The following is a 26169-nucleotide window of genomic DNA, read 5'->3' on the forward strand; positions in this document are numbered from 1 at the left end:
GGGGAATACCCATATATGGACTTTTACATAGATGGTGTCACTTGTGATAGTTTGAGAGCCACGTACTGGTCAAGACCACAAGCTAAATTAAATTCTATAGTTGGCAATACGGAGATACAGATACTCTGGAAACAAAACCTGTGATATGACCAGTGATATATATAGACATCAGGGAACTTTATATATATGGGCATAAAAGGGATTTTGGGGAATACCCATATATGGACATATGTGGTGTCACCTGTGATATCACCTGTGATGTCACAGTGATGTGTCAAGGGAACAAACCCGTAGACTGCAAAAATGTGTACACACACGGAGACAAACTGTGACATGTCCCATGGTAAACTGTGACCTTCAGTCGCAATAATAGTATTATTATAAAATAGTATCTTAGGGATATTCATCTTCACAGTCTGTCAGACAGAAAAATATATAACCATAATATAGCACACAAATTGTAAAATAATATAGCCTAAAAAAGAATACATTCTTTAAAAATAGCCACACACACCGTGTATCTAGGTCAGGTGTGCCCTTGGATCTTTTGGCTATGAAAAGTTTGCCTTGTCAGAAAAAAGGTTGGGAAACACTGATTTAGGGGATGATCAGTGTCATTTGCTAATGTGATGCTAAACATGTGATGATGGCCTTACTGTTGTCATATCAGAAAGTGATGCTAAACGTGTGACGGCCTTATTGGTGCCCTATCAGAAAGTGTGCGACCCTGAGGGTAACACTGAGGATTTGGTTGCGTATGGTTCAGTAAAAGTGGGTGGTGCCAGATGTCATTCCATCGCCATAGATGGTTTATTACACACAGTGTTTTAAGAGGGTTAGAGTATCTTTCTCCAGTCTCTTTGGGGAGTTGTGTTGAGCTGGGGTCAGGGTGAGGAAACAGGGCTCAGAAAAGGGACAGACGCTTTTAAACAAACCATGGGGACTTTGACACTGATGATTGTTGTGCTGGCTTTTGCCTCATTTGCCACCTCGTCCAGTGAGTACATCTTGATTGCTTTTACATTATGTTTGAAAAAAAGTATTTGTTGGTTGTTTACTGTAGTTTGCCTCGCTCATTTTTCCCATATGATTGCATTGGTTAGAGTGCTTAAATTCACCTTCATTTTGTGGCTCTGAAACGCAATCAACTTTATTTAATCAACATCACAGATTTGCAGGTGTAATGTTTTTGTTTCATGGTCATAGTTTATAGTTTTCAGAAGAAAGGCAGAGAAACAGAGAGTAAGGAAAGAAATCGGACAGAATTTAAATCTAAAGTAGCAGGTATGTCCATCGTGAGGTTAGACCTAAGGTGCAAAAAGTTGTACTCTTAAACAATAACTGGCATAGCTTATGCAAAATATTACCTTTATAACCATAATAACCATAAATCAGCACCTGATCTCAATTGCCCTTTGTTTGAGTTGTCTTTGATTTGCAATTTCACACTGATTCCACGCTGATAAAAGTGATGCTCTTCAATGAAGCCATGAGCCTATAATAATCAACCCTGTAATCACACGCTAATCGGTTGCAAATCAAGTCACTTAAAAATTATGTCGTTAAAGGTTTTCTTGGGGTTTTATTATCATTTCATCGTCTTTGTCCAAAACCGAAAAAACTTTTCAGGATTCAAATTCAAAAGTAGCAGATGTATATCGGCTACTTTTAATGCTTTTGTGATTTGTTGTATGATCAAGTAGGGACATTAATTGACTCAAAACACTAAAAGATAAAATATGGAGATGGATTGAACTGAAACTATTCAACTCAATTAACTTAAGAAAGAAAGCCCTCCAAGTGCAGCCACAGCCAGAGTGATTCATAAAGTCATTCATCACACATCAGTGGATGCCATGGCTGCAGGCTGCTTGCTGGGTGCAGGCCGGCCGCCCCAATGTCTGAGATCCCACATTCTCCTGTGTGTGGGATTACGGACGCATGCAGCTCAGCTGATCATCACATGGAAGGGATTGAGGGAGATTGCAGGGGCCGTGTGACCAACCCCACCTCCACCCCCCCACCCCCAAAGGGCCCCCCTAGGAAAAATATGTGTTCTGACTGCTTCCATGCTCCCCTTTCATGGAACAATCTAACAACTCTCGCTAAAATGTTATGTCCCAATATGCCTCTTAAATCTCCCTACCTCTCTATGTGAATGTTTTTAACTTAGTATAGTTACTCTGTTTTGGTCGTATTTAGTTGTTTCTGTGTTTTATATATGTGTGTGTGTGTGTGTGTGTGTGTGTGTGTGCGTGTGCGTGTGCGTGTGCGTGTGCGTGTGCGTGTGCGTGTGCGTGTGCGTGTGCGTGTGCGTGTGTGTGTGTGTGTGTGTGCGCGTGTGTGCGTGTGTGAGAGAGAGAGAGAGAGTGAATGAGTGAGTGAGTGAGTTAGTGTGTGAGTGTGCATGATTTCAACAGCATTGCAAATGAGCGTAAACCTCAATGCTCTTTTCGAGAATAAATCAAAGTTTCAATCAGCCAATCAATCAATCCTCCCAAAATGTAGACCCTCCATAACAGTGGGCTTCTCAAACATTTTTCTATCAAGGATCCCCCACAATTGATCTGTCTATTATCTATTTAACGGCATAATTATTTTGTGCCCCCACAAAATTAAGATTTATGTTTAAAAAAAAGTTCAAGAATATTCTACATTTTCCCCACGATTTCCCACTTTGAGAACCACTGTGGAGTAACTTATATCAATATTCTCATCCTCATTTCTTCATTAATTCTATAGATTCTGTGGCCACTCTTGAGTGAAAGATGGATTGATCTGGCACTCGTATTATCTTTTAAATATCATCTTAGAAAGAAGACTAAATCTTCCATTAGAGTTTTCTTTTATGTCCGGACAAGGAAATGAGCGAAGTATAAGCACTTCTGATCACCAGTGAGTAAGAGGAACTCAACTTCACTGTAAAGAATAAAGGAGAATGATGATACCTCTCTCTGGATGGTAGCGAAGGACCTTTCTTCTCCAGAGCTCAGAGTTCAGTTCACCCACTACCGCTCATGAATATATCATAATATATGATAGGTCATTCACGAATAGTGATTTTTAGTATTCGAATTATTCAACCTCAAAGTATTCGAATAGTCGAATATTCTACAGGACTGGTCAAACTGGCCAAACTGTCAAATATTAAGTAAGCAAAAGGCGAACATTGTGAAAATAGCCGATCTACATGCTCACAACGCCTCACGTTGCGCGGCGTTGTGAGCATGTAGATCTGCTAATTTCACAATATCTGTCTGTGGAACCGAGTCACATTAAATGTAATACCTACAATTCCGAGTGCTTGTCAGGGTGGGGGTCCCCAGTTCAAATATGTTTATTTTGGAGGTCACAGCCTAAAAAGGTTTGAGAACCCCTGGTATAGAGCATTAACAAATTCATCCACCAGGGCCCCCGACAGGGTGACTCCCCATAAGTCCGAAGGTTCATTAGTCTGAAGGTTCATTAGTCCGAATTTAGTTAGGGTTACTGATGTTAAGGTTAGGGTTAGGGTTAGAGTTAGGCATAGTATTCTTAACAAATTCGAACTAATGAACCTTCGGACTAATGAACCTTCGGACCAATGCCATGGCACCCATTGACAACTCATTCTAAATGACTTCCTATCTAGCCAAGCTTTATAAACTATATATTTTTTAAAGAAAAAAAAAAAAAAAAGTGAATATTCGACTTCGGTGAACAACGTCGAATAGTGACTCTGATATTCGAATATTAGAATATTTGGTGAATGCCCTAATATATGATAATATAATAGTAATGATCTTTTCTTCTCCAGAGCCTAGAGTCCAGTTCACACGCTACCGCTCATGGAACTCACGCATGTATCCTGCGTGGAGAGACGGAGACGCCCGATTCAGGAACTGCTGGAATGGTGAGTCTATCGTTCTCTGTTCTCTCTTAAATCTGTAGTCAGTGAGTCTATCGTGCTCTGTTCTCTAAAGAGGTGGTGCCATAGTTTTGTACTTTTTCAGTTTTTCATGTGTCTGGGAGGTTGACAGTATGTCATTAGACCCCCTGGTGTGGTTGTTACGAGCAATTATATGTATTCCCTTTGTATTTTGGATTTCATCCTCGAGACTGCCACCTTGTGGATCAAAAGTGCCGATCCAAAAACACAGATAGAGTGACATCATAGAATGGTAAATGGTAAAAGGGGTAAAACCCTTTTACCATTCACCCAACACTGTGGGTGTGGCTAACTTCAGCCAGATCACCACCCACCTGACCAATAAGCGGGGCAGATAAATGCATTTTTGCACTAAAATACTTCACAAGTGGAAAGAAACCTAAAACTTTTCACAAGTACTCCTTAGGGGTTGTTCCTATGATAAAACACGTTAGACACTGAAAAATCAAAATGGCTGCCATGTTTCCAAGATGACTGCCTCTGAACAGTACGCCAGCCAGTTAATGTCCGATTTTCATAATATTAGAGTTGTATTGTAGGTTTTAAAACATCCTGAGTTCATTTATTACACTTTTAAAGCAGCCAGAATAACCTTTCTGACTTTTGGTTGGGGTTTTTCCTCACCTGGGACCCCCCAAACAGACCCCTGAGCCTATCTCAGTAATCACTTTGCTCTTGCTCCAGAGCAATGTTAAATTAGATCATAACTGAAGCATTAAAATTGTTGTAACTGGGCTCTGAATCTTGCCGAATCTTGATGGGGGAAGTTTTTTTCTTTTTTTTCTTTTACATTTGAAACTGTTTTTATTAGTATTCTCTGTATTATTTATAACATTTTTTGTGTTAGACAGATAGGTTCACAGGTGTTACTGCAGGGATTGCAAGAATCAAGGTATTGCAACTTCTCACTTTGGGCGTGCAGACTACTAACATGTCCATTTGTTGCACTGCACTCACACTAACAACACAACACACACACCTCTTTGTTATCGTCACCCCAAAACCCGCACCCTATCTTCTTAAAGAGCTCACGGTCAATTGTACCCAAAGAAATTCACTACTATACATGTCCTCCCTAATAGTGTTGACCGTTTCTACTATAGCATTTGCAGGGAGGAGTGGAAGGCAGGCTATTGTTTGAGCAGCTGCACCGTCCCTTGTAACCTGCTTTGCAGCCACATTTGATGAGCTCAAGTACTGCCTTTGGAGTAGGGAGGGCAAGAAACCTGACTGGAACATACCCTCCACTCTCTGAATTCCATCTATTTTTTTCAATTGATGTAAGCTCAGGGCAATTTGTCAGGTATGACAAAGTAGGCATCATAATACGATACCTTCATCAAGGGACATGATTTTGAGGAAGTTCAAACACATGAAGAGGCTGATACCCCTTGTCCTTGCCTCCGGTACAAAAAAGGAAATGTATATATTCGAGTGAGTACAAGTTATTGGATGTTACAAATGTCAAGGGTTCCTTTGCGTACATAGTTTTTCAGGTGGGTCAATACCTACTTGATGATGATGATGACCAAGCCATTAACCGCTTCAAGGACCTTGGCAAGGTCATTGGCCATTCCTCCTGAGCTTATAAATGGTGAGCTTCCATCAACATTGCAGTCGGAACATTTTGCATGCCATGTTTACAGTTCAAAAGGTCCAACAACCCTGGGATTACTCAGATGGGAACTATTTCTGTCAAAGAACTTGAGGGGTGGGTGAGATGCTACCTCCAACTCGTGCTGCACTGCTACCACATTACCTCCTCGCTAACTCCGTCACAATGCAGGATAAATCATACCTGTCAAATTGCCCTGTGCTTCCACCAATCGAAGAAAATAGATGGAATTCAGAGAGTGGAGGGTATATTCCAGTCAGGTTTCTTGCTCTCCCTGCTCCAAAGGCAGTACTTGAGCTCATCAAATTTGTCTGCAAAGCAGGTTGTAAGGGACAGTGCAGCTGCTCAAATAACCTGCCTTTCACTCTATGCTATGGTGGAGACTGGGTCAACACTATTAGGTTGGACATTGAAGATGATGATGATGAAGACAAATATATCCTGCATGTCTGAAATTAAAATATTGTAGTGAATCTCTTTGGGCGTAATTGACCATGGGCTCTATAAGAGGGTAAGGTGAGGGTTTTGGGGTGACAATAACAAAGGAGGTGTGTGTGTGTGTGTGTGTGTGTGTGTGTGTGTGTGTGTGTGTGTGTGTGTGCGTGTGTGTGTGTGTGTGTGTGTGTGTGTGTGTGTGTGTGTGTGTGTGTGTGTGTGTGTGTGTGTATGTGTGTGTGTTGTCAGTGTGAGTGCAGTGCAATAAATGGAAATGTTGTTCTGGGCCCAAAGTGAAAAGTTGCAATACCTTCATTATTGCAATCCCTGCAGTAACAGCTGTCAACCATAACTGTTTAACACAAAAACATTATAAATAATACTGAGAATACTAATAAACCATCAAAGTACAATACATAAAACCAGGATACATAAAAAAGTTTCAAATGTAAAAAAAAAAAAAGATAAATAAAAAGATATCATCGAGATTTGGCAGGCCCCCTGTAGTAGCTCTGAGGACCCCCCAGGGATCCCGGACCCCCTGTGGAAGACCTCTGTTATTTGCTACTAGTCATTTTTGATTTCAGAGAATATTTCAGATCTAATTTAACATTGTTCTGGAGCAGGAGCAGAGTGATTACTGAAATATGCTCAGGGGTCTGTCTGGGGGGTCCCAGGTGAGGAAAGACCCCTACCAAAGGTCAGAAAGGTTATTCTGGCTGCTTTAAAAGTGTAATAAATGAACTCAGGATGTTTTAAAACCTTCAAAATAACTCTAATATTATGAAAATTCGATATTAACTGGCTGGCGTACTGTAAAACATATACGAAAAGGCGTCCATCTTTAAAACTGGCAGCCATTTTGAAAATGTAGTGTCTAATGTGATTTTTCTAAAGAATGACCCAAGAGGTACACACTGTCAAATTTTGGTGCTTCTTTCCAGAACTGAAGTATTGTTCTCCTTAACTGCCCCAACCAGGCATACTTAATGATCTGGTGGGTGTGGCCACATAAAAACCACATTTTAACTCTTTCTGTGTCTGTGTGTGTGTGTGTGTGTGTGTGTGTGTGTGTGTGTGTGTGTGTGTGTGTGTGTGTGTGTGTGTGTGTGTGTGTGTGCGCGCGCGCGTGTGCATGTGCGTGTGCGTGTGTGTGTGTGTGTGTGTGTGTGTGTGTCCAGGTGGTGAAGTGACCTTTGACATCAGGAACGATGCCCCCACCCTCACTGGAGCCAAAGCCACCTTCAATATCGACATCCGTTTCCCTCAAAACCAGACGGTTCTCCCTGATGGTCAGGTGGTGTGGGCCCGGAACTGTACTGTCAACGGTAAGATACTGTAGTTTAGAGAATAATAGGAACTGTACCGTCAACGGTAAGATACTGTAGTTTAGAGAATAATAGGAACTGTACCATCAACAGTAAGATACTGTAGTTTAAATAATAACTGTACCGTCAATGGTAAGATACTGTAGTTTAAATAATAACTGTACCGTTAATGGTAAGATACTGTAGTTTAGAGAATTATAGGAACTGTACCGTCAACGGTAAGATACTGTAGTTTAAATAATAACTGTCCGTCAACGTTAAGATACTGTAGTTTAGAGAATTATTGGAACTGTACCGTCAACGGTAAGATACTGTAATTTAGAAAATTATAGGAACTGTACTGTCAACGGTAAGATACTGTAGTTTAAAGAATTATAGGAACTGTACCATCAATCGTAAGATACAGTAGTTCAGATAATCCGTCAATGGTAAGATACAGTTGCTTTAGAGATTCCTAGCATAGCATAGACCTATTTAACACTTATTTTAACCAAAGAAAATCAATTACCCTACCTTTTTAATATAAAAAACAGAAAGGGTATTTTAAACGATGATATATATTTTTTTAATTTTCATTGTGATATCGATGAATGGAACTTAAAGTATGTTCCATTGATCAAAGCCAGAACACAATAGTTTGATTGATCGTTAGAATAATAAAGATGCTCTGAAGATGACGCGGCCCACCCATCGGACCACTTAACGTCAGCGCTCAGATGGGTGGGCTGCGGACACTTTTGAGATTTTCAAGTGGACCCTGATCCAAGAAAGACTGGAAAACCAAATCACTGCAGTAGTTAGTTAGTGCTATAACATTTGAAACTACTTACTTTAGTAAATATAAATATATTGTCCTCTTTTTACAAAAATGAGTCAAGTAAAAATTAGTTTTAGCCTTAAATAGATATACTTTGCACCTTTTGTACCTCTGTTTTTGTATCTCAGTTCAGTTTTCTTTGTGTGATGTAATGTAATGTAATGTACTCTATTGTTGCTTGTTTTGATGTTTTTGTATTGTTGTGGGGACTGCATGCATCTTTGCTATGTCTGATGTATTTTACATTAGATGTATATGTACTGTTCATTAATAGGCGGTGTTCTGCCTAAATAAACAAATAAATCAAAGTAAAGTAAAAAATATGTTTTGTTGATTCTTTTCCAGGAACCCAGTATCGTGAGGGTCAGGCTGTGTATCCTGACCAAGCTACTGCCGGGACCGAAGTCTTCCCAGATGGAACCCCTATCAACACTGTGCCCAACCCAAGAAAACCCCAATATGTTTATGTGTGGAAGGCCTGGGGTAAATAAATATACTGCAGTATTCTGCTATTTTTTTTGCATTGTACCTGTCAAATAAACATATGAAATAAATATTTCTTCCTGATGGCAGGACGCTACTGGCAGGTTGCAGATGGCCCTTCCTCCATGCTGTCTATCGGAACAGACAACATCCCGCTGGGCTCCTACAACATGGAGGTGGTGATCTACCACATGAGGTCTGAGACCAGGTTCATCCCTCTGGGCTACGCCTCCACTGTGTTCACCATCACAGGTACTCAAAAACAAACAACTATGATCATAAATGTATGCTATCCACAAGTTTCCAACATCCCATCGTGCATTGCGCAGAAGTTGGACGGGGCTTCCGGTGTCGCAGCCGAGTGTGATCTAGAAGCTCACAGCGGTTGCATCTGCGACGCGACGTGAGCGTGTATGTCTGCTGTCTGCTGTTAAAGTGTGGTGCAAAAAGTTCTCCAGTAAATTCCTGCGGAAAGAGGTGGATACTAGAAAAGAAAAGGGATATTTACCCACACTGGCTAACGGTTGCCCGACTGCCCGTGACAGGTGAACATAACTCTTGGGCAAGTGGAGTTAGCTTTCAGGTTGCCCCCTGTGGGCAAGTGTGTTTGAGTGGGGATTGCAACAGTTTGATGGGGATATTTGGCATCAATAATGAGGTATGACTTTTTTTCCATATCGTATAAAGCCCCATGAATTCGCAAGTAGAAAGTGTTAAAATGAACAGTGATTCAAATTTGACTTATCATTTTATAACGACCGTTACTTCTCAGGCAAGTGGACATGACCTTTGGGCAAGTTACAACATGACCTGTACTCTGAGATCTCAGTTTCAATCCCTGTGCGTAAAAAACCCTTGGTGCCGACCCATTGATTTGGAAACACTGGTCTGGTGTCGCGTGGCCGGTCGCCTGGCCTGTTTGAGACTATCCACGATATAGCAAACATGAAACATCAGTTTAGCAGCTCTAACGATAATAACCACATCTCCTCATGTCTTCTCCACCAGACCAGATCCCCTTCACCATCTCCCTGACCTCTAATGCAAGGGTCTTCAACAGGGGGTCCTGGACCCCTAGGGAGTCGTCAGAGTTACTAACAGGGGGTCCTCCAAATCTTTGTCTCCTTTTTCATATTAACCACTTGAACCCTAGTGTCCATATTCTGATAACTATGGCCAAAAATAGCTGATCTACATCTTTGGTGTAGAGGGGAAAAAGAGCAGACTAAGAACAGAGTGAAAGCTCAAGTCTTTTTTTAGTATCGACGGTTCAAGTGGTTAAATCATGTCAATTTGTGTTGTGACATGATTCCAAAATACACTGATGATTTCAAAAGATGAAACGTATATGGAATCTAATTAACAGGTTGTGGGGGGTCCTTGCTTCATCTCTCCCTCAACTAAGGGGTCCTTGGACTGAAAACGTTGAAGAACCCTGCCCTAATGATAATAACCATTGTCTTCTCCACCAGACCAGATCCCCTGCACCATCTAATGATTATAAATAACCATGTCTTCTCCACCAGACCAGATCCCCTGCACCATCTAATGATTATAACCATGTCTTCTCCACAAGACCAGATCCCCTGCACCATCTAATGATTATAACCATGTCTTCTCCACAAGACCAGATCCCTTGCACCATCTAATGATAATACCCATGTCTTCTCCACAAGATCAGATCCCCTGCACCATCTAATGATTATAACCATGTCTTCTCCACCAGACCAGATCCCCTGCACCATCTAATGATAATACCCATGTCTTCTCCACAAGACCAGATCCCCTGCACCATCTAATGATTATAACCATGTCTTCTCCACCAGACCAGATCCCCTGCACCATCTAATGATAATACCCATGTCTTCTCCACAAGACCAGATCCCCTGCACCATCTAATGATAATAACCATGTCTTCTCCACAGGGTTCCCACGGCCATGAAATTCCTGGAAATATTTTGAAATTAGAAAAATTATTTTTCCAGTACTGGAAAACTTTTGGAATTGATCAAGGGTCCTGGAAGGTCCTGGAAAAAATAGCTATTCATTGTTTTTGGTTATTGATTATGTTAATACCTCTGAAATGACAAATTAAAAATTGTCAAATATTAGAGACAGAAATTGTGAAAATAGCCGATCTACATGCTCACGCCTCGCGTTGTGAGCATGTAGATCTGCTATTTTCACAATAGAACCGTGTTTTACAAAATTCCTCAACTCTTAGTGCTCGTCAGGGTGCCGGGGTCCCCAGTTAAAACATGATTATTTTGGGGGGTCGCGGCCTGAAAACACTACACTACCTGTCTTTGGGCATTGCAATGCGCATAGGAGTAAGCGACCTGTTATTGAGCTGAATTATTGTTATATAGTCCTGGAAATTGGGTTAAATATTCTGGAAAAGTTTTGGAAATGAATTGGTAAAAATGTGTGTGAACTGTGAACCCTGTCTCCACCAGACCAGATCCCCTGCACCATCACCCTGGAGCAGGTGAACGACGTCAACCAGAACGACGTGAGCTTCATCCAGAACCGCGCCGTGGCCTTCACCGTCAACGTGCACGACCCCAGCGCCTACCTGGCCGACTCGGACATCACCTTCAACTGGGACTTTGGGGACAGCAGCGGCACGCTGATCTCCCGGGAGCGCACGGTCACGCACACGTACATCAACCTGGGGGCCTACAAGCCCCAGGTGGTCATCATGGCCAGCATCCCCAGCAGCTGTGGGAACCCCACCGCCGGTAAGAAGCTGCAATTCACAGGGTTCCCACGGTCATGAAATTCCTGGAAATATTTTGAAATTAGAAAAATATTTCTCCAGTACTGGAAAAGTTTTGGAATTGATCAAGGGTCCTGGAAGGTCCTGGTTATTGATTTTGTTAATACCTCTGAAATGACAAATTAAACATTGGCCAAATTGTCAAATATTAGAGGCAGAAATTGTGAAAATAGCAGAAAATAGCAATATGATTATTTCGGGGGGTGAAAAGGTTGAGAACCACTGGCATACACTACCTGTCTTTGGGCATACGAGTAAGCGACTCGTTATTGAGCTGAATTATGACTGAAATGACTTCATGACAAGTGACTTGTCTTTGGTGATGTGTGGACCTCAGACGAATTGATGAGTACTCATCTTTGGCAGTAAAAGAGTTAGTTAAAAGAGTAGTTCACCCACAAAATGGACCCTTCGCTGAATCACACCCCAAAGCGATGCTAGCTTAGTAACTGTTGCTAAGCTGGCATATGGTTTGGCACTCTTCCGTCACCTGTCATAGTTGTCAATGTTATACACACACACACGCACACGCACACGCACGCGCACGCGCACGCGCACACGCACACGCACACACACACACACACACACACACACACACACACACACACACACACACACACACTAGGGCATTCACAAATAGTGAATTTTAGTATTCAAATTATTCGACCTCATATTAAGTAAGCAAGAGGCGAACATTGTGAAAATAGCCGATCTACATGCTCACAACACCTCGCGTTTTGTCATCAAAACTATTCATACAGCTGATGCCTCGTTAAGAAAGGTCGATGCCTTTATTTGCGCTGTGGAAGCTCAGAAAACCTTCTGAATGACGATTCCGTGGCTTCATGGAGATGTAATGTTTGTGTGATTGTGCTCATCATGACACATGAACAACAGCTAAACAAAACGTATATTTTACAGCACAGGGCATTTACACTGTCTCACGTATTGGCTGAAATACTTTTCATACACGTGTCATTTTTAAAAAGATAAGAAATATGCTAGAAGTCTTCTTCTTTTCCTTTCGGCTGTTTCTTTCTTTCAGGGGTCGCCACAGCGAATCATCTGCCTCCATCTCACTCTCCTCTGTCTCTTCTTCTCTCACACCTACTAACTTCAATACTTCATGTCCTCTGTCTCCTCTTTGGTCTTCCTCTAGTAGGCCTCCTGCCTGGCAGTTCCAACCTCAGAATCCTTTCTACCGATATACTCACTGTCCCTCCTCTGAACATGTCCAAACCATCTCAGTCTGGCCTCTCTGGCTTTATCTCCAAAATATATAACATATGCTGTCCCTCTGATGCACTCTTTCCTGATCCTATACTGTACATCCATTGTTACTCCCAGAGAGAACCTCAACATTTTAGCTTGGCTTCCTGTCTTTTCCTTAATGCGACTGTCTCTAAACTATACAACGTAGCTGTCTGTCTCTAAACCATACAACATAGCTGGTCTCACCACCATCTTGTACACCTTCCCTTTCATTTTCCTTCAGTAATACCTGTTCAATCATCTCCCGTTCCAACAACTATGGTTGTGACACGCATCCCTACTAGTACCACATCTCCTGGTCCAACAACTGTGGTTGTGACAAGCATCCCTACTAGTAGCTCAACTCTTGTTCCAACTATGGTTGTGACAACCATCCCTACTACTAGTAGCTCTTCTCCTGTTCCAACAACTGTGCTTGTGACAAGCATCCCTACTACCAGCTGTGGAAACACCACTGCTGGTGAGAGCTTCAATTCAATAAGCCTGGGTTTTCATGCATGACGAATAAACAACATGAAAATGCGACATACTTACTACTACTACATATACTAAATATTATTCTAACTCACGTAAGGTGAGGTGTTGCCATGCTGATGGGTTATTGATGGCCAGGAGGTGGTGATTCCTTTACTCTTTGTCTGTATTTGTATGCTTTTTTCCCACCTGATTTTATTTGACTTTATTTGCGGTGTGGAAAAGAAGGTGAATTAGCCTAATCGCACCCAAGAATCGCAGCGTGTGACTGTGAGGACATCATCACTGTTCCACGTATTCGCTGAATAACTTTTCATATCGTCAGTGTCGGGCAGAAACCTTGTATCTCCAAGTTTCAAATTTGTACGTTCTTTCCCAAAGTAAAGCCCTGCTTCATCATACAAGGCCGTCGCACAAACGTTGTGTGCTTGTAGATCGGCTGTTTTCATTAGTTTAAAGTGATCCCTGACTAATACGACAAATATGTCTTAATACATTATAATTGTCCTCTATAACTACAATGTAAAATTAAAAACACCTTAAATATTTTATTTCTTCTAGAAATAGCTAATCTTTCACTCAGTAGGGGAAATGCCTGTCGCAAGTTGATGATGTCATAAATGTCATGTGTCATTTTTATGGCATGCATGTGCAAAAAAACAAAACACAAACACATTTGAAATATTGATTTGATGCTCATATTAACCATAGGAAGTATTACGTTTGTTTTTATTTTCACATGCATGCCATAAATTCCATAGGGATAGATCACACTTGACATTTATGACATCATCAACTTGCGACGGGCATTTCCCCTATTGAGTGAAAGATTATCTATTTCTAGAAGAAATAAAATAATTGAGGTGTTTTTAATTTTACATTGTAGTTATAGAGGACAATTATAATGTATTAAGGCATATTTGTCGTATTAGTCAGGGATCACTTTAAGTCATTTTTAAAATGATAATGCAAAACTAACAGTTTTGGACAAACAAGGTTTTCACCCGACAACGACGACACGCTGCATTTAAATAAAAACGTTTATACTTCTACTGTTCTTTCCTCCTTCAGTGGTCCCTGTAGAGTCGTCTCCCGTTCCCACCATCATCATCACCACTGAAGACACAGCTCTTCTGGAGGCAGACACCATCGCCCTGGACGTTCCTGCTGCCTCCGAGGCCACCGCGGTGGCGGAGGACCCTGACGTAGCCGTAGCAGCAGACCCTGCCGAGGGCGCGGAGGCGGCTGAGGAGCCAGCGGCCGCAGGGGAGGAGGCGGTGGTGGTGGAGGTGGCCTCGGTGGCCCCCGCGGCGGCAGCAGAAGACCCAGCTGCCACCATGGTAGCGGACACCGCCGCTGAAGTAGACGCCCCTGCGGACAACACCATGGATGCGGCAGCCCGCGTTCCCGTCGCCCCTGCGGTCGCAGAGCCCACCGACGCGGCTGCTGTCGCAGGTAATAATCGCCCGATCGCAATTGGTTGAGATAATCGCAATTATTTGAGATAATCGCAATTATTTGAGATAATCGCAATCATTTGAGATAATCGCAATCATTTTTTTGAATAATCGTCTTAAACCTCATAATCAGTTCCATGTTAAAAGTGTTCATATAATTCCAAAGATTTTGTAAAATAGTGGAAATAGCAGATCTACAAGTATAATTAAATGTGTACGTTCATATCTGCCTTAATTGTGCAACTTTCATTTACAAAGCTTTAAAAGCTAAAAGAAAAAAATGCATATTCATAATGTTCCAATAATGTCCAAGGACAGAAACTCAATTGAAATCATTAATCGCCATTATTAGAGGGACATTATTCATTAAATGAAATGTCCTAATCGTCACACGTCTCCAGAAGATGAAACAGTCGTGGTGGAAGCAGACGCAGCAGCCGCTGACGTGCCAGTCGTCGACGCCGCTGCTGTCGCCCCCGCTGTCGCCGCCGAGGCCGAGGTGGTAGAGACGGCCGCTGCAGTGCCTGAAGAAGAACAAGAAGTCCCCGAGGCTGTTGTCACCGTCGCTCCTGCAACAGAAGTAGCGCTGGCAGAGGAGACTGATGCTGCTGTTGATGCTGATGCTGCTGCAGCAGAGGCGGTGGTTCCTGCCGTCGCTGAAGCAACAGAAGAGGCTCCTGCTGCTGCTGTCACAGAGGTGGTTTTGGCCCCCGCTGCTGATAACGCCATCGTTCCTGCTGCCACCGAGACCCCCGTGGTGGCAGAAGAGGTGCCAGCGGCAGCAGCTGATGCCGAGGCTGAAATAGTGAACGAAGTCGCAGTTGAAGGTAAGGATTTGTGACGCCCCGGATTGAAACCAGTGTCTTAAGCACTAGTCACCAAAGGGATGGCCCACATGACAGGAGACTATCTCCTGTTTCTAGAGTGAGGCAGCTTGATGTACAAGTACCTCCACTGGACAACTCGCTGTTGAAGAGGTGTCTCTGCAAACACCTGTGTTAACTTGGCCGTGAAATGCAAATATTAGTTTGACGTGTCATGATGCCCATAATGTGTTTATGTCTTCTTGTCTAGAACAAGCTGTGGTCACTGCAGCCCCAGTGGAGGCCGAGGCAGAGGCAGAGGCTGCAGCAGTGGAGACAGAGACAGACCCAGCCCAGGTTCCTCTTGTCGTGGCCAAAAGGCAGGCTCCAGAGCTGACGTCTGACTGCATGGTCTACCGCTACGGCTCCCTGGCCACCAATGTGGAAATCATCCGTGAGTAATAATAACAAACTTATCCTGCAGTACATTTAGAATTGCACATGATCCTTCTCTTGGTAACATGCTTTCATAACACAGATTATCGTTTCAACCACTTAAAGCTCAGGGGTCTATCCTTGGCCTCCTCCTTTTCCACCAAATCTCTTTGTTGAAAAGCTCACTTTACCCTGTACAACATGACAGCTGTTGTCAGCTTGTAAATCGGCTATTTTTACAGACCGTTTGCCTATTCCCATCAAATGTTCACCCATGCCCAGAATATGGACGCTAGGGTTGAAGTGGTTAATGGTCTCTTGTGGTTTCTCCTCTCTTCTAACTGGCTTCCAGAGGGCATTGAGAGCGTGGAGATCGTCGGGATGGCCAATGTGGCGTCCTTAACCACGGAGCTCGTGCAGAACGCTGTGGACCTCACCATCAGCTGTCAGGGAAGGTGAGGAGACAGGAGAGCTCACACAACTGTTGACAATGATGAAAAGTTTTGGAAAAGTTTTGGAAATTAATTGGTAAAAATGTGTGGGAACCCTGAATCCACCTTCAATGAGAGGCAATGATGCAACAATGAACCAGCTCAGTGGCCTTGTGGTTAGAGTGTCCGCCCTGAGACTGGGAGGTTGGAGGTTCGATCCCTGCTTGGGTCGTACAGTACCAAAGACTATAAAATTGGGACCCAATGCCTCCCTGCTTGGCACTCAGTATCAAAGGTTGGATTGGGGGGGGGGGTTAGATCACCGCTACTGATTCCCTGATTCCTGATTCACGGCTGCAGCTCATCTCTCCAAGAGATGGGTCAGAGGCGGAGAACAATTTTCAATTACAGCAATGTATCTGACAAATAAATAAATAATTACAATGCATTTGGAATATAGTATTAGTTCCATATACAGATCCATCTAAAATAATTAGGGAAAAAAAGAATGCAGATGCCATAGCACCCCAAATCATCACTGACTGCAGAAACGACTTCAAACAACTAATACTGTATGTTATTATACATCCTAGCACCCCAAATCATCACTGACTGCAGAAACGACTTCAAACAACTAATACTGTATGTTATTATACATCCTAGCACCCCAAATCATCACTGACTGCAGAAACGACTTCAAACAACTAATACTGTATGTTATTATACATCCTAGCACCCCAAATCATCACTGACTGCAGAAACGACTTCAAACAACTAATACTGTATGTTATTATACATCCTTTTTTAGAGTGGTCTCGTTTAATAGTGTAATATTTTGAGATTGTTATGTTCATGAGTTGTATGCCATAAAAATTCCAAATTAAAACTAAAAAGGTTTTGAATATTTAACTACATGCGCAATGTATCTAGAATATATGAAAGTTTACATTTTATTACCAAAGAAGATAAACTTTCACACAATATTATATATTATTTATTTTTTAGATGGATCTGTATATTTTAAGCAGTATCGGCACCTTTTTCCGATACGGGTATACATCGGTATCGGAGCAACTCTAATAATAACGTTTAACTAAAATGCCTAAAATTGTTCCATTGTAATCTTTTGGTCCAGTCTGCCCAACACTGTCTGCACGGTGATCTCGGACGCCGACTGCATCAATCCCATGGACACGGTGTGCAGCGAGGCGCTTCCCTCTCCAGACTGCCAGCTCATCCTCCGACAGTTCTTCAACGACTCCGGAGTCTTCTGCGTCAACGTCTCCCTCACCAACGACGTCAGCCTGGCCGTGACCAGCGCTCGTGTCAGCGTGACAGTGGGTGAGTGACGGGGAAAAAAACTGATGACATGCATCCAAGGACGTGCTGGCCATTGGGAAAAGCGGGACAACTCCCGAACGGCCGGTTCATTCCCGGCCGGTCCAGGCCCGGCCATTAGGAAAGAAATGTCGGGCAGAAATCTCGTATCTCCAAGTTTCAAATTTGTACATTTATTCGCAAAGCAAAGCCCTGCTTCATCATACAAGGCCGTCGCACAAAAGTAGTGAAAACAGCAGATCTACAAGCACACAACGCCTCGCGGTGCGAGGCGTTGTGTGCTTGTAGATCGGCTGTTTTCACTAGTTTAAATCATTTTTAAAATGATAAATACAAAACAAACGGTTTCTAGGTTTCCACGAAATATAACTCATGTAATTGGCCCACTGGCTTGTCACTTGTCATGATCTGCAATGGCAAATCTTATAGCACTAGCAGCAGCAGTGCTATAGAGAGAGATCTCTCTCTATAGCGCGCAATGAGGGCCTCTACAACTCTTTTTCCCGGGCTGAATCAGGGGCCCAGCACGTCCCTGCATGCATCAGTTTTAGAGCCAGAACCATCTTTTAGTCAGGAACACTCACGTCAAAGTAGATTTAACCATTTATTGCAACAAATGGAATACAGTTATATAAGACTTGCAGCTATATATTTTCGTCCATGCCTTACCCTTATCCCTAAACTTCTTTGCCTTTTTTGATATTTTGAAAAGCATTTTAAAACACTTCAAATTGCCGATCTACATCGATACGTTGTGAACTTGTAGATCAGATTTAAAAAAAATCTAAATAGTAAAAAAAGGCAAAGAAGTTTAGTGATAAGGCATGGACGAAAATTTGGCATTTGACGTTAAAGGGCTCCACGTTCAAGAGATGTTCCCTGAATGTTGTACACGCATGCTTGCTAAGCAAAATCAGGGAACTCAAGCCTATGCCAGATCAAAAGGTGGAGGTTGGGGTGGAGGAGGCAGCTAAGGAGCTGCGGATCCGAAGCTTCGGATGAAGGACGAGCAGCGCTATAGTGAATGCAAGCCGTATTTAAAGGAGCCTCCGTTACTGAGCGAGAGCTCTGATTGGATTAGACAGAGTGATGTAATGATCAGCAGATCTGCGGAGGAGTAGGAAATGATCTGACCGACAGCTTATTGCAGCTGAGGCGGGCGAGACTCACGTGTCCTGCATAAACTAACGCTATGCTTCATATATCGTCGTTGTCGGGTGGAAACCTTGTATGTCCAAAACCGTTTGTTTTTATCATTTAAAAAAATGAACTAAACTAGTGAAAACGGCCGATCTACAAGCACACAACGCCTCGCGGTGCGAGGCGTTGTGTGCTTGTAGATCTGCTGTTTTCACTACTTTTGTGCGACGGCCTTGTCTGATGAAGCAGGGCTTTACTTCGTGAAAAAACGTACACATTTGAAACTAGGAGATACGAGGTTTCTGCCCGACAGTGACGATATATTGGTTTGGCTGAAATGTTATTTGACTTTCTTGGCTACATCGGTGTCTCAATTACATGCAGCCAGTGTGTCGTGATTTTTAACCACCAAATCTGTCATGGGTTGTGCTCTAATAATCAGTCTATATTCATCTGCATGTATGTATGTTCACTGCATGGCTCTCTTCCTGTCCTTCCCTCCCAGGCCCAGGGGCCTCCTCTGCAGGGCCCGTGGCTGCAGTGTTGGGCGTCATTGTTCTGGCCTGTCTCGTTGGCACTGTTGGTTTGATGTACAGGTGAGTAGCGCTGCCATGATCCTATAAACTGTATATATAATAGTCTGAGTGCACAGTAGTAGCGCTGCCATAACTATTGATATTCTCAGTGATTTCGATTTTAGATTTTTTTTTATCATAATCAATTAAATCAATTTGTTTTGCACCCCAACAGGTAATTGGGGAAAAGGAATAACATTACACATCCATTTACATAAAAAAAAAAAAAAAACATTTACTTTAAATCCCCTATGTTCCTATTGTTTGTATAGGGGGTATCTGCACATTTCTAAAGTGACAATTTAAGGACTATTTATACCTCTAAAATGACAAATTAAACATTGACCAAATTGCGAGGCGTTGGTAGCATGTAGATCTGCTATGTTCACAATAGAACCGTGTTATACAAAATGTAATGCCTCAACTTAGTGCTCGTAGGGTGAGGGGGGTCGCCAGTTAAAATATGATTATTTTGGGGGTTGCGGCCTGAAAGTGTTGCTCTAACAGAGGAGATTGTTAAAATGTATGTTTAATTATGTTTCATTATGAAGCTTAGTGATGTTTAATTATGAAGTTTAATGATGTTCCTGTTGTTTCCCAACAGGAGGTTCAAACAGTACCATCCTCTAACAGAGGAGGGCGACAGCGCCACTGGAGCCCATGTGATCACCTCAGTTCCTATGCTGTTGTGGAACCTGCTGAGCCGACAGTCCCCTGGAGAGAGTCGCCCCCTGCTGGGCAGAGTGGTGTGAGACACCCACTGTCAGCAAGCTTCCAGTTGGTGGAACAAGTACTTCAAAATGTTGATTTTTACTCAAGTAAAAGTAGTAATACCACGATATAGGTAAAGGGTGTGTATTACATTTTACTTGAGTAAAAGTAACTAAGGTATTGGTGTCAAAATATACTTGGAAGTACCAATGTAAAAGTACTCATTATGAATGGCCCGTTGCAATTTCAAAGATTTGAAAATAGCAGATTTATTCACAACGCGTTGCATTGCTGCGACACGTAAGCTTGTAGATCAGCTAGTTTCAAAGTAACTTAAAGTTTTCAAATGATTGTAGGGATGTAAAAAAAAAAGTACAATATTTGCTTCTGAGATGTACTGGAGTAGAAGTATATATGAATTATGGAAAATGGAAATACTCAAGTAAATTAAACGTTCCACAAAATTGGACTTAAGTACAGTACTTGAGTAAATGTACTTCTTCTTTCCACCACTGGACACTTCAAATCACACATCATTTCACACGGTGACACCCAACTGCATAAGCACAGTAATGGCTACACAGTGGAACCCAGTGGTTGTCAAACCTTTTCATGTTGATGACCCCCAAATGTATTTGGCTGCTGTGGACCCCCCCCCCATCTCAAAAAAATGATGTGCCAGGGGGGGGGACCTCCAGAAGCAAATATTTGAGCCCACTTTGAGAACCACTTCTCTAATCCAGTGTTTCTCAAAGTTTTACATGTCAAGGTCTCCCCTTAACTCTTGACAGTGTACGAATGGAACCAAATGGACCCGTACGGGTCCATTTGGTTCCATTTGTACACTGTCAGAGTTACAGACTTGTATGGGTCCATTTAGACCCCCATAAAGGAACCCACAGAGTCCCTGGAATCCACTTTGAGAACCACGTCTCCAACCCACGTACAGTAAACGTTATGGTAAAGTTCAACCATTAAAACCAGCAGCAACTATACACTATCTGTTAAACTGAATCCATAATCTATACATATTGAGATGTATAGGACTCAATTCAACTTGTTGAGATAAAAGTGAAATAAAAAATTCTGAATACTGGGGAAAACCTGATGAGCAAGTTGATGAATAAATGTTTTCTTACCACGTCTCTCATTTGTGACAAGAAGAGAATATATTTATTTTTGACCTGCACTGTTTTCTACTTAAAGGCACTGATATAAATTATATGTAAAATCCAATAAATTATTTGTGACCTACTACTTTTAGCCTATTAATAACTTGTTGTAACTCAAGCTTATTACCATTTCAATCCCAATGTATAAATTGTATGTGCCAATATCAGTATTTTTCATATTTACAGGCCTAAAATAAATATAACTTTCTTGATCATTATGTGGACACTGAATTTTTCTTTTTCATCTTTCATATTAAACTACTATTTATTCATATTCAGACAGATCGCTGCCTGGCTCAGTTGGCAGTGATACAAGCTAAGCTGGAATACATCTGACAACCACAACATAGCTGTCACTGTCCAGTAGAAACCTTGTATGTCCAAAACTGTCACAAGCTGGTCACGTTGTGAGCTTGTAAATGAAAGTAGGGCTTTCGTTTACAGAAGAATGAGTTGAACTAATATGGAGATACAAGGTTTCTGCCTCAGCCTGACAGCAATGATATACTATACTGTATCAGTGATTCTCAACCTGTGGGTCAGGAACCCCAGGGGGGTCCCCAAATTATTTTGGGGCTCCCCAGATGATTAACTCAATGTGCAACATTGTTTTCTCACTCAACAGTAAACAAACCAACATAAAGTTTAAGTGTACTGTATAGAGGGTTTCTAAAGTGGCAATTTAAAGAGGTGGTGCCATAGTTTTGTACTTTTTCTGTTTTTCATGTGTCTAGGAGGTTGAAAGTACTTCATTAGACCCCCTTATGTGTTTTTTTTTAGAAATGATTATTCTCTTAGTATTTGTTTGTTTTCTCTTGGAGGCTGCCACCTTGTGGTGAAAAATGTCAGTTAAAAAACACAGATTAGATGACATCACATAATCAACTCCTCCCCTATTTACGATTCACCCAACACTGTGGGGTGTGGCTATATCAGCTGGGTCACCACCCACCATGCCATCCTTGCATAATGAACTGGGGGTGTGTCCACATAAAAACCCAATTCTAAGTCTTTCTGTATACTTTTTTGGAAAAAATCTTCATCCTAGTATAATCATAATACCTGATAATCATGTTTTAGAGGGGGGGAAATCATGGCACCACCTCTTTAAGGACTTTTTCACCTAAAATGACAAAATAAACATTGGCCAACTTGTGAAATATTAGAGGCAGTTAAAATATGAGTTGCGGCCTGAAAAGGTTGAGAACCACTACTGTAACATTTTTATGAAAATAAAATGTAATCCAAAAGTACTTACTAGCACCTAAATCAACAACCTGTACACATTTTACATGAACATTTGCGTTCATGTAAATAGTAAATAAGTTGCAAAACAGAGGCAACAGTCAAAGGAACATGTTTCAGGACTTTATTGCGTACAGGTATCACAGTCAAAAGATGAAACAGGACGGCACAATATTATCCAAATCTTTAAAGAGTTCAGTGTTTATGACCTCTGATAAAAGTCACAGACATGGACGTGTCAATTAACGACAATAAAACCTGAAACTAAACCTTCGACGACCACTCGAGCCCTATTTTCAAAAAGATTCAAAACATTTGTGAGCTTTTTATACCGTAGATCTGCAGCTATTTCTTGAAAAAAAAGAACTTGAACGTTTCGAACTTCTTCTTTTTGAACATTTTTGAAAATACGGGCCAAAAAAACAAACCGAACCAACCCGGGGTTACCGTGGTTACAGAGCGGTCTAATACTCCTCCCCCTCCTCCTCGCCCTCCCCCTCGATGGAGTCGACGCCCACCTCCTCGTAATCCTTCTCCAGGGCCGCCATGTCCTCGCGGGCCTCGGAGAACTCGCCCTCCTCCATGCCCTCCCCCACGTACCAGTGCACGAAGGCGCGCTTGGCGTACATCAGGTCGAACTTGTGGTCGAGGCGCGCCCAGGCCTCGGCGATGGCCGTGGTGTTGCTGAGCATGCACACGGCCCGCTGCACCTTGGCCAGGTCCCCGCCGGGCACCACGGTGGGCGGCTGGTAGTTGATGCCCACCTTGAAGCCCGTGGGGCACCAGTCCACGAACTGGATGGAGCGCTTGGTCTTGATGGTGGCGATGGCGGCGTTGACGTCCTTGGGCACCACGTCGCCGCGGTACAGCAGGCAGCACGCCATGTACTTGCCGTGGCGCGGGTCGCACTTCACCATCTGGTTGGCCGGCTCGAAGCAGGCGTTGGTGATCTCCGACACGCTGAGCTGCTCGTGGTAGGCCTTTTGATAAGATCGATTGAATACTTTATTAGAAGGTTGGGTAGGAGGAGGAACAGGACAGTACAGTTCACTGGTACAAGGTAGGGCATTCACCAAATATTCGAATATTCGAATATCGAAGTCACTATTCGACATTGTTCACCGAAGTCGAATATTCGCGTATTTTTTTTTTTTTTTTTTTTTCTTTAAAAAAAATATATTTTATAAAGCTTGGCTAGATAGGAAGTCATAAGAATGGGCTGTCAATGCTCCTGGTGGATGAATTTGTTAATGCTCTATACCAGGGGTTCTCAAACCTTTTTAGGCCGTGACCCCCAAAATAAACATATTTGAACTGGGGACCCCCACCCTGACAAGCACTTAATTGTAGGTATTACATTTAATGTGACTCGGTTCCGCAGATAAATATTGTGAAAATAGCAGATCTACATGCTCACAACATGTAGTGAGCATGTAGATTGGCTATTTTCACAATGTTCGCCTCTTGCTTACTTAATATTTGACTGTTTGGCCAGTCCTGTCGAATATTCGACTATTCGAATACCTTGAGGTCGAATAATTTGAATACTAAAAATCACTATTCGTGAATGCCCTAGTACAAGGTCAACTAAAAGACCACAAGAAAGCTGTTGGGCTTGTTTCCATTAGGGTCCCTTTGTACTCAATTCATACAATATCAAATGACAGACAAATGAAACACAGTACAGTACTATGCAAAAAAAATATATATATAAGACGGAAAATGTAATATAAAATAAATGGTATTTACAGCAGTGTTGATTTTGACAGCACATTTTGATTTAGTTTAAAGGAGTAGTTCACCCCCAAAATTACTTTTTTTCTATTGATTAGTCATGCCATGGAGAGTAGAGTTCAATAATATTTTTAGTTTTTTGTCGCAATCCTAAGACAAAAATGTGATAACAATAAATGTACCCCCATTCATTTCGGATGGTGGCCCGTTTCAAAACGGGTCACCATCCGGAATCAATGGGGGTAAATTTACTCAAATCAAATTTTTGTCTTAGGAATGTGACAAAAACCAAAAAATATTATTGAACTCTACTCTCCATGGCATGACTAATCAATAGAAAAAAAGTCATTTTGGGGGTGAACTACTCCTTTAAGTCATATATTCTTTTGAATACAATGTAGTTTCGTTTTAGTCGTATTTTTGTCATCTGAAATGTTTTAGTTTTAGTCTAGTTTTAGTGAAATAAATATCATACGATTTTAGTCCACTAGATATACAGTTGATTTTGTCGACCAAAACGTATGCTGGCGGTGCCTTGATGGCGTCGTAATGGCTGATTTCACACACGGTCGCATGCTGAAAACAGCCAATCTACAAGCTCACAACACGTCGCAGGGGCGACCCGTTGTGAGCTTGTAGATCGTCTGTTTTTAGCGACCATTTTTTCATCATGGCTTCATTCGACGAAACACTAATTTACAGTAAAAAAAGGTCAGGGGGGGGTAAGGATCTTTTCTCGTACCTTCTCGGCGGAGATGACGGGTGCGTAGGTGGCCAGGGGGAAGTGGATGCGCGGGTAGGGCACCAGGTTGGTCTGGAACTCGGTCAGGTCCACGTTGAGGGCGCCGTCGAAGCGCAACGACGCTGTGATGGACGACACGATCTGGCTGATGAGCCTGTTGAGGTTGGTGTAGGAGGGGCGATCGATGTCCAGGTTGCGGCGGCAGATGTCGTAGATGGCCTCGTTGTCCACCTATTGTACCAGTATTATAGGAATTAACCTCAAACAAATTGCACCAGAAACTCTTTCAACTTTCTCCGTTTCACAACGTGCCAGTGGTGGTGGAACATATTGAAAAAGCTGCCTAAAGTTGGGGTCCTGTTAACTTTACTATACAGGAAACAATATATACAAAAAATAAATCTGCTTTAATGTGAGGCTAATGCAGCATGAGAGGGGCCAAACTAGCGTTTTTTCATGATTCTGAATCCATTGCAAGCATTTGTCTTGCACAAAAAACATTCATTGGGCTAAAAACGGCCCACAAAACTATGGTTTAGTGATGAGTCATCACTTTGCACAGTTTTGTGGGAACCGTTTTAGCCCAAGGAATGTTTTTCGTGCAAAGCAAATGCTTGCAATGGATTCATGATTATTGAAAAACCCCTAGTTTGACCCCTCATATGCTACTTAAAGCAGAATTATTCCTCGTAAAGTTAACGGGACCCAAACTTTCAGCATCTTTTTCAATATGTTTCACCACAGGGATTTCTTAGGACTATTGATATTTTGTTGTTACCAACATATTTATGAAACAAAAAAAGTTAGTTTCTGTTGCAATTTGTTTTAAGGTTTACCCCTTATTTTCAGTAGAATTCCTGCACTCACCATGAAGGCGCAGTCGGAGTGTTCCAGCGTGGTGTGCGTGGTCAGGATGGAGTTGTAGGGCTCCACCACGGCCGTGGACACCTGCGGCGCCGGGTAGATGGAGAACTCCAGCTTGGACTTCTTGCCGTAGTCCACGGAGAGGCGCTCCATCAGCAGCGAGGTGAAGCCCGAGCCGGTGCCTCCGCCGAAGCTGTGGAAGACCAGGAAGCCCTGGAGACCTGTGCACTGGTCAGCCTATAGGGAGAGAGATTAAACACTGGTCAGCCTATAGGGAGAGAGATAAAACACTGGTCAGCCCTATAGGGAGAGAGATTAAACACTGGTCAGCCTATAGGGAGAGAGATATAAAACACTGGTCAGCCTATAGGGAGAGAGATATAAAACACTG

The 26169-nt window shown here is 42.3% G+C and overlaps 2 protein-coding genes across 2 annotated transcripts in view; one reads left to right on the forward strand and one right to left on the reverse strand.

Moving 5' to 3' along the window:
- Positions 1 to 936: 936 nt before the first annotated feature.
- Positions 937 to 20062, forward strand: pmela (premelanosome protein a; the record flags this gene model as incomplete). Its single annotated transcript, XM_080728047.1, has 13 exons — positions 937 to 997; positions 3797 to 3892; positions 7160 to 7306; positions 8469 to 8606; positions 8697 to 8858; positions 11063 to 11347; positions 14203 to 14586; positions 14990 to 15415; positions 15663 to 15845; positions 16179 to 16281; positions 17393 to 17598; positions 19241 to 19331; positions 19915 to 20062. The coding sequence occupies 13 exons, from the start codon at positions 937 to 939 to the stop codon at positions 20060 to 20062; spliced, it is 2430 nt and encodes an 809-aa protein (XP_080584173.1).
- A 2840-nt stretch (positions 20063 to 22902) lies between these two features.
- Positions 22903 to 26169, reverse strand: part of LOC308286926 (tubulin alpha chain-like) — a gene marked incomplete at its 3' end in the record, with an annotated part of 6671 nt that continues 3404 nt past the window's right edge. The window contains exons 3-5 of the mRNA XM_080728048.1: positions 25782 to 26015; positions 24915 to 25145; positions 22903 to 23418 (exon numbers count right to left, since the gene is read on the reverse strand). Of these exons, the coding sequence (XP_080584174.1) occupies positions 22903 to 23418; positions 24915 to 25145; positions 25782 to 26015 (981 nt within the window). The remainder of the gene's footprint in view (positions 23419 to 24914; positions 25146 to 25781; positions 26016 to 26169) is intronic.

Source organism: Nannobrachium achirus (genome assembly GCF_963921795.1).
Source record: "Nannobrachium achirus genome assembly, chromosome: 6".
NCBI classification, from domain to species: Eukaryota; Metazoa; Chordata; class Actinopteri; order Myctophiformes; family Myctophidae; genus Nannobrachium; species Nannobrachium achirus.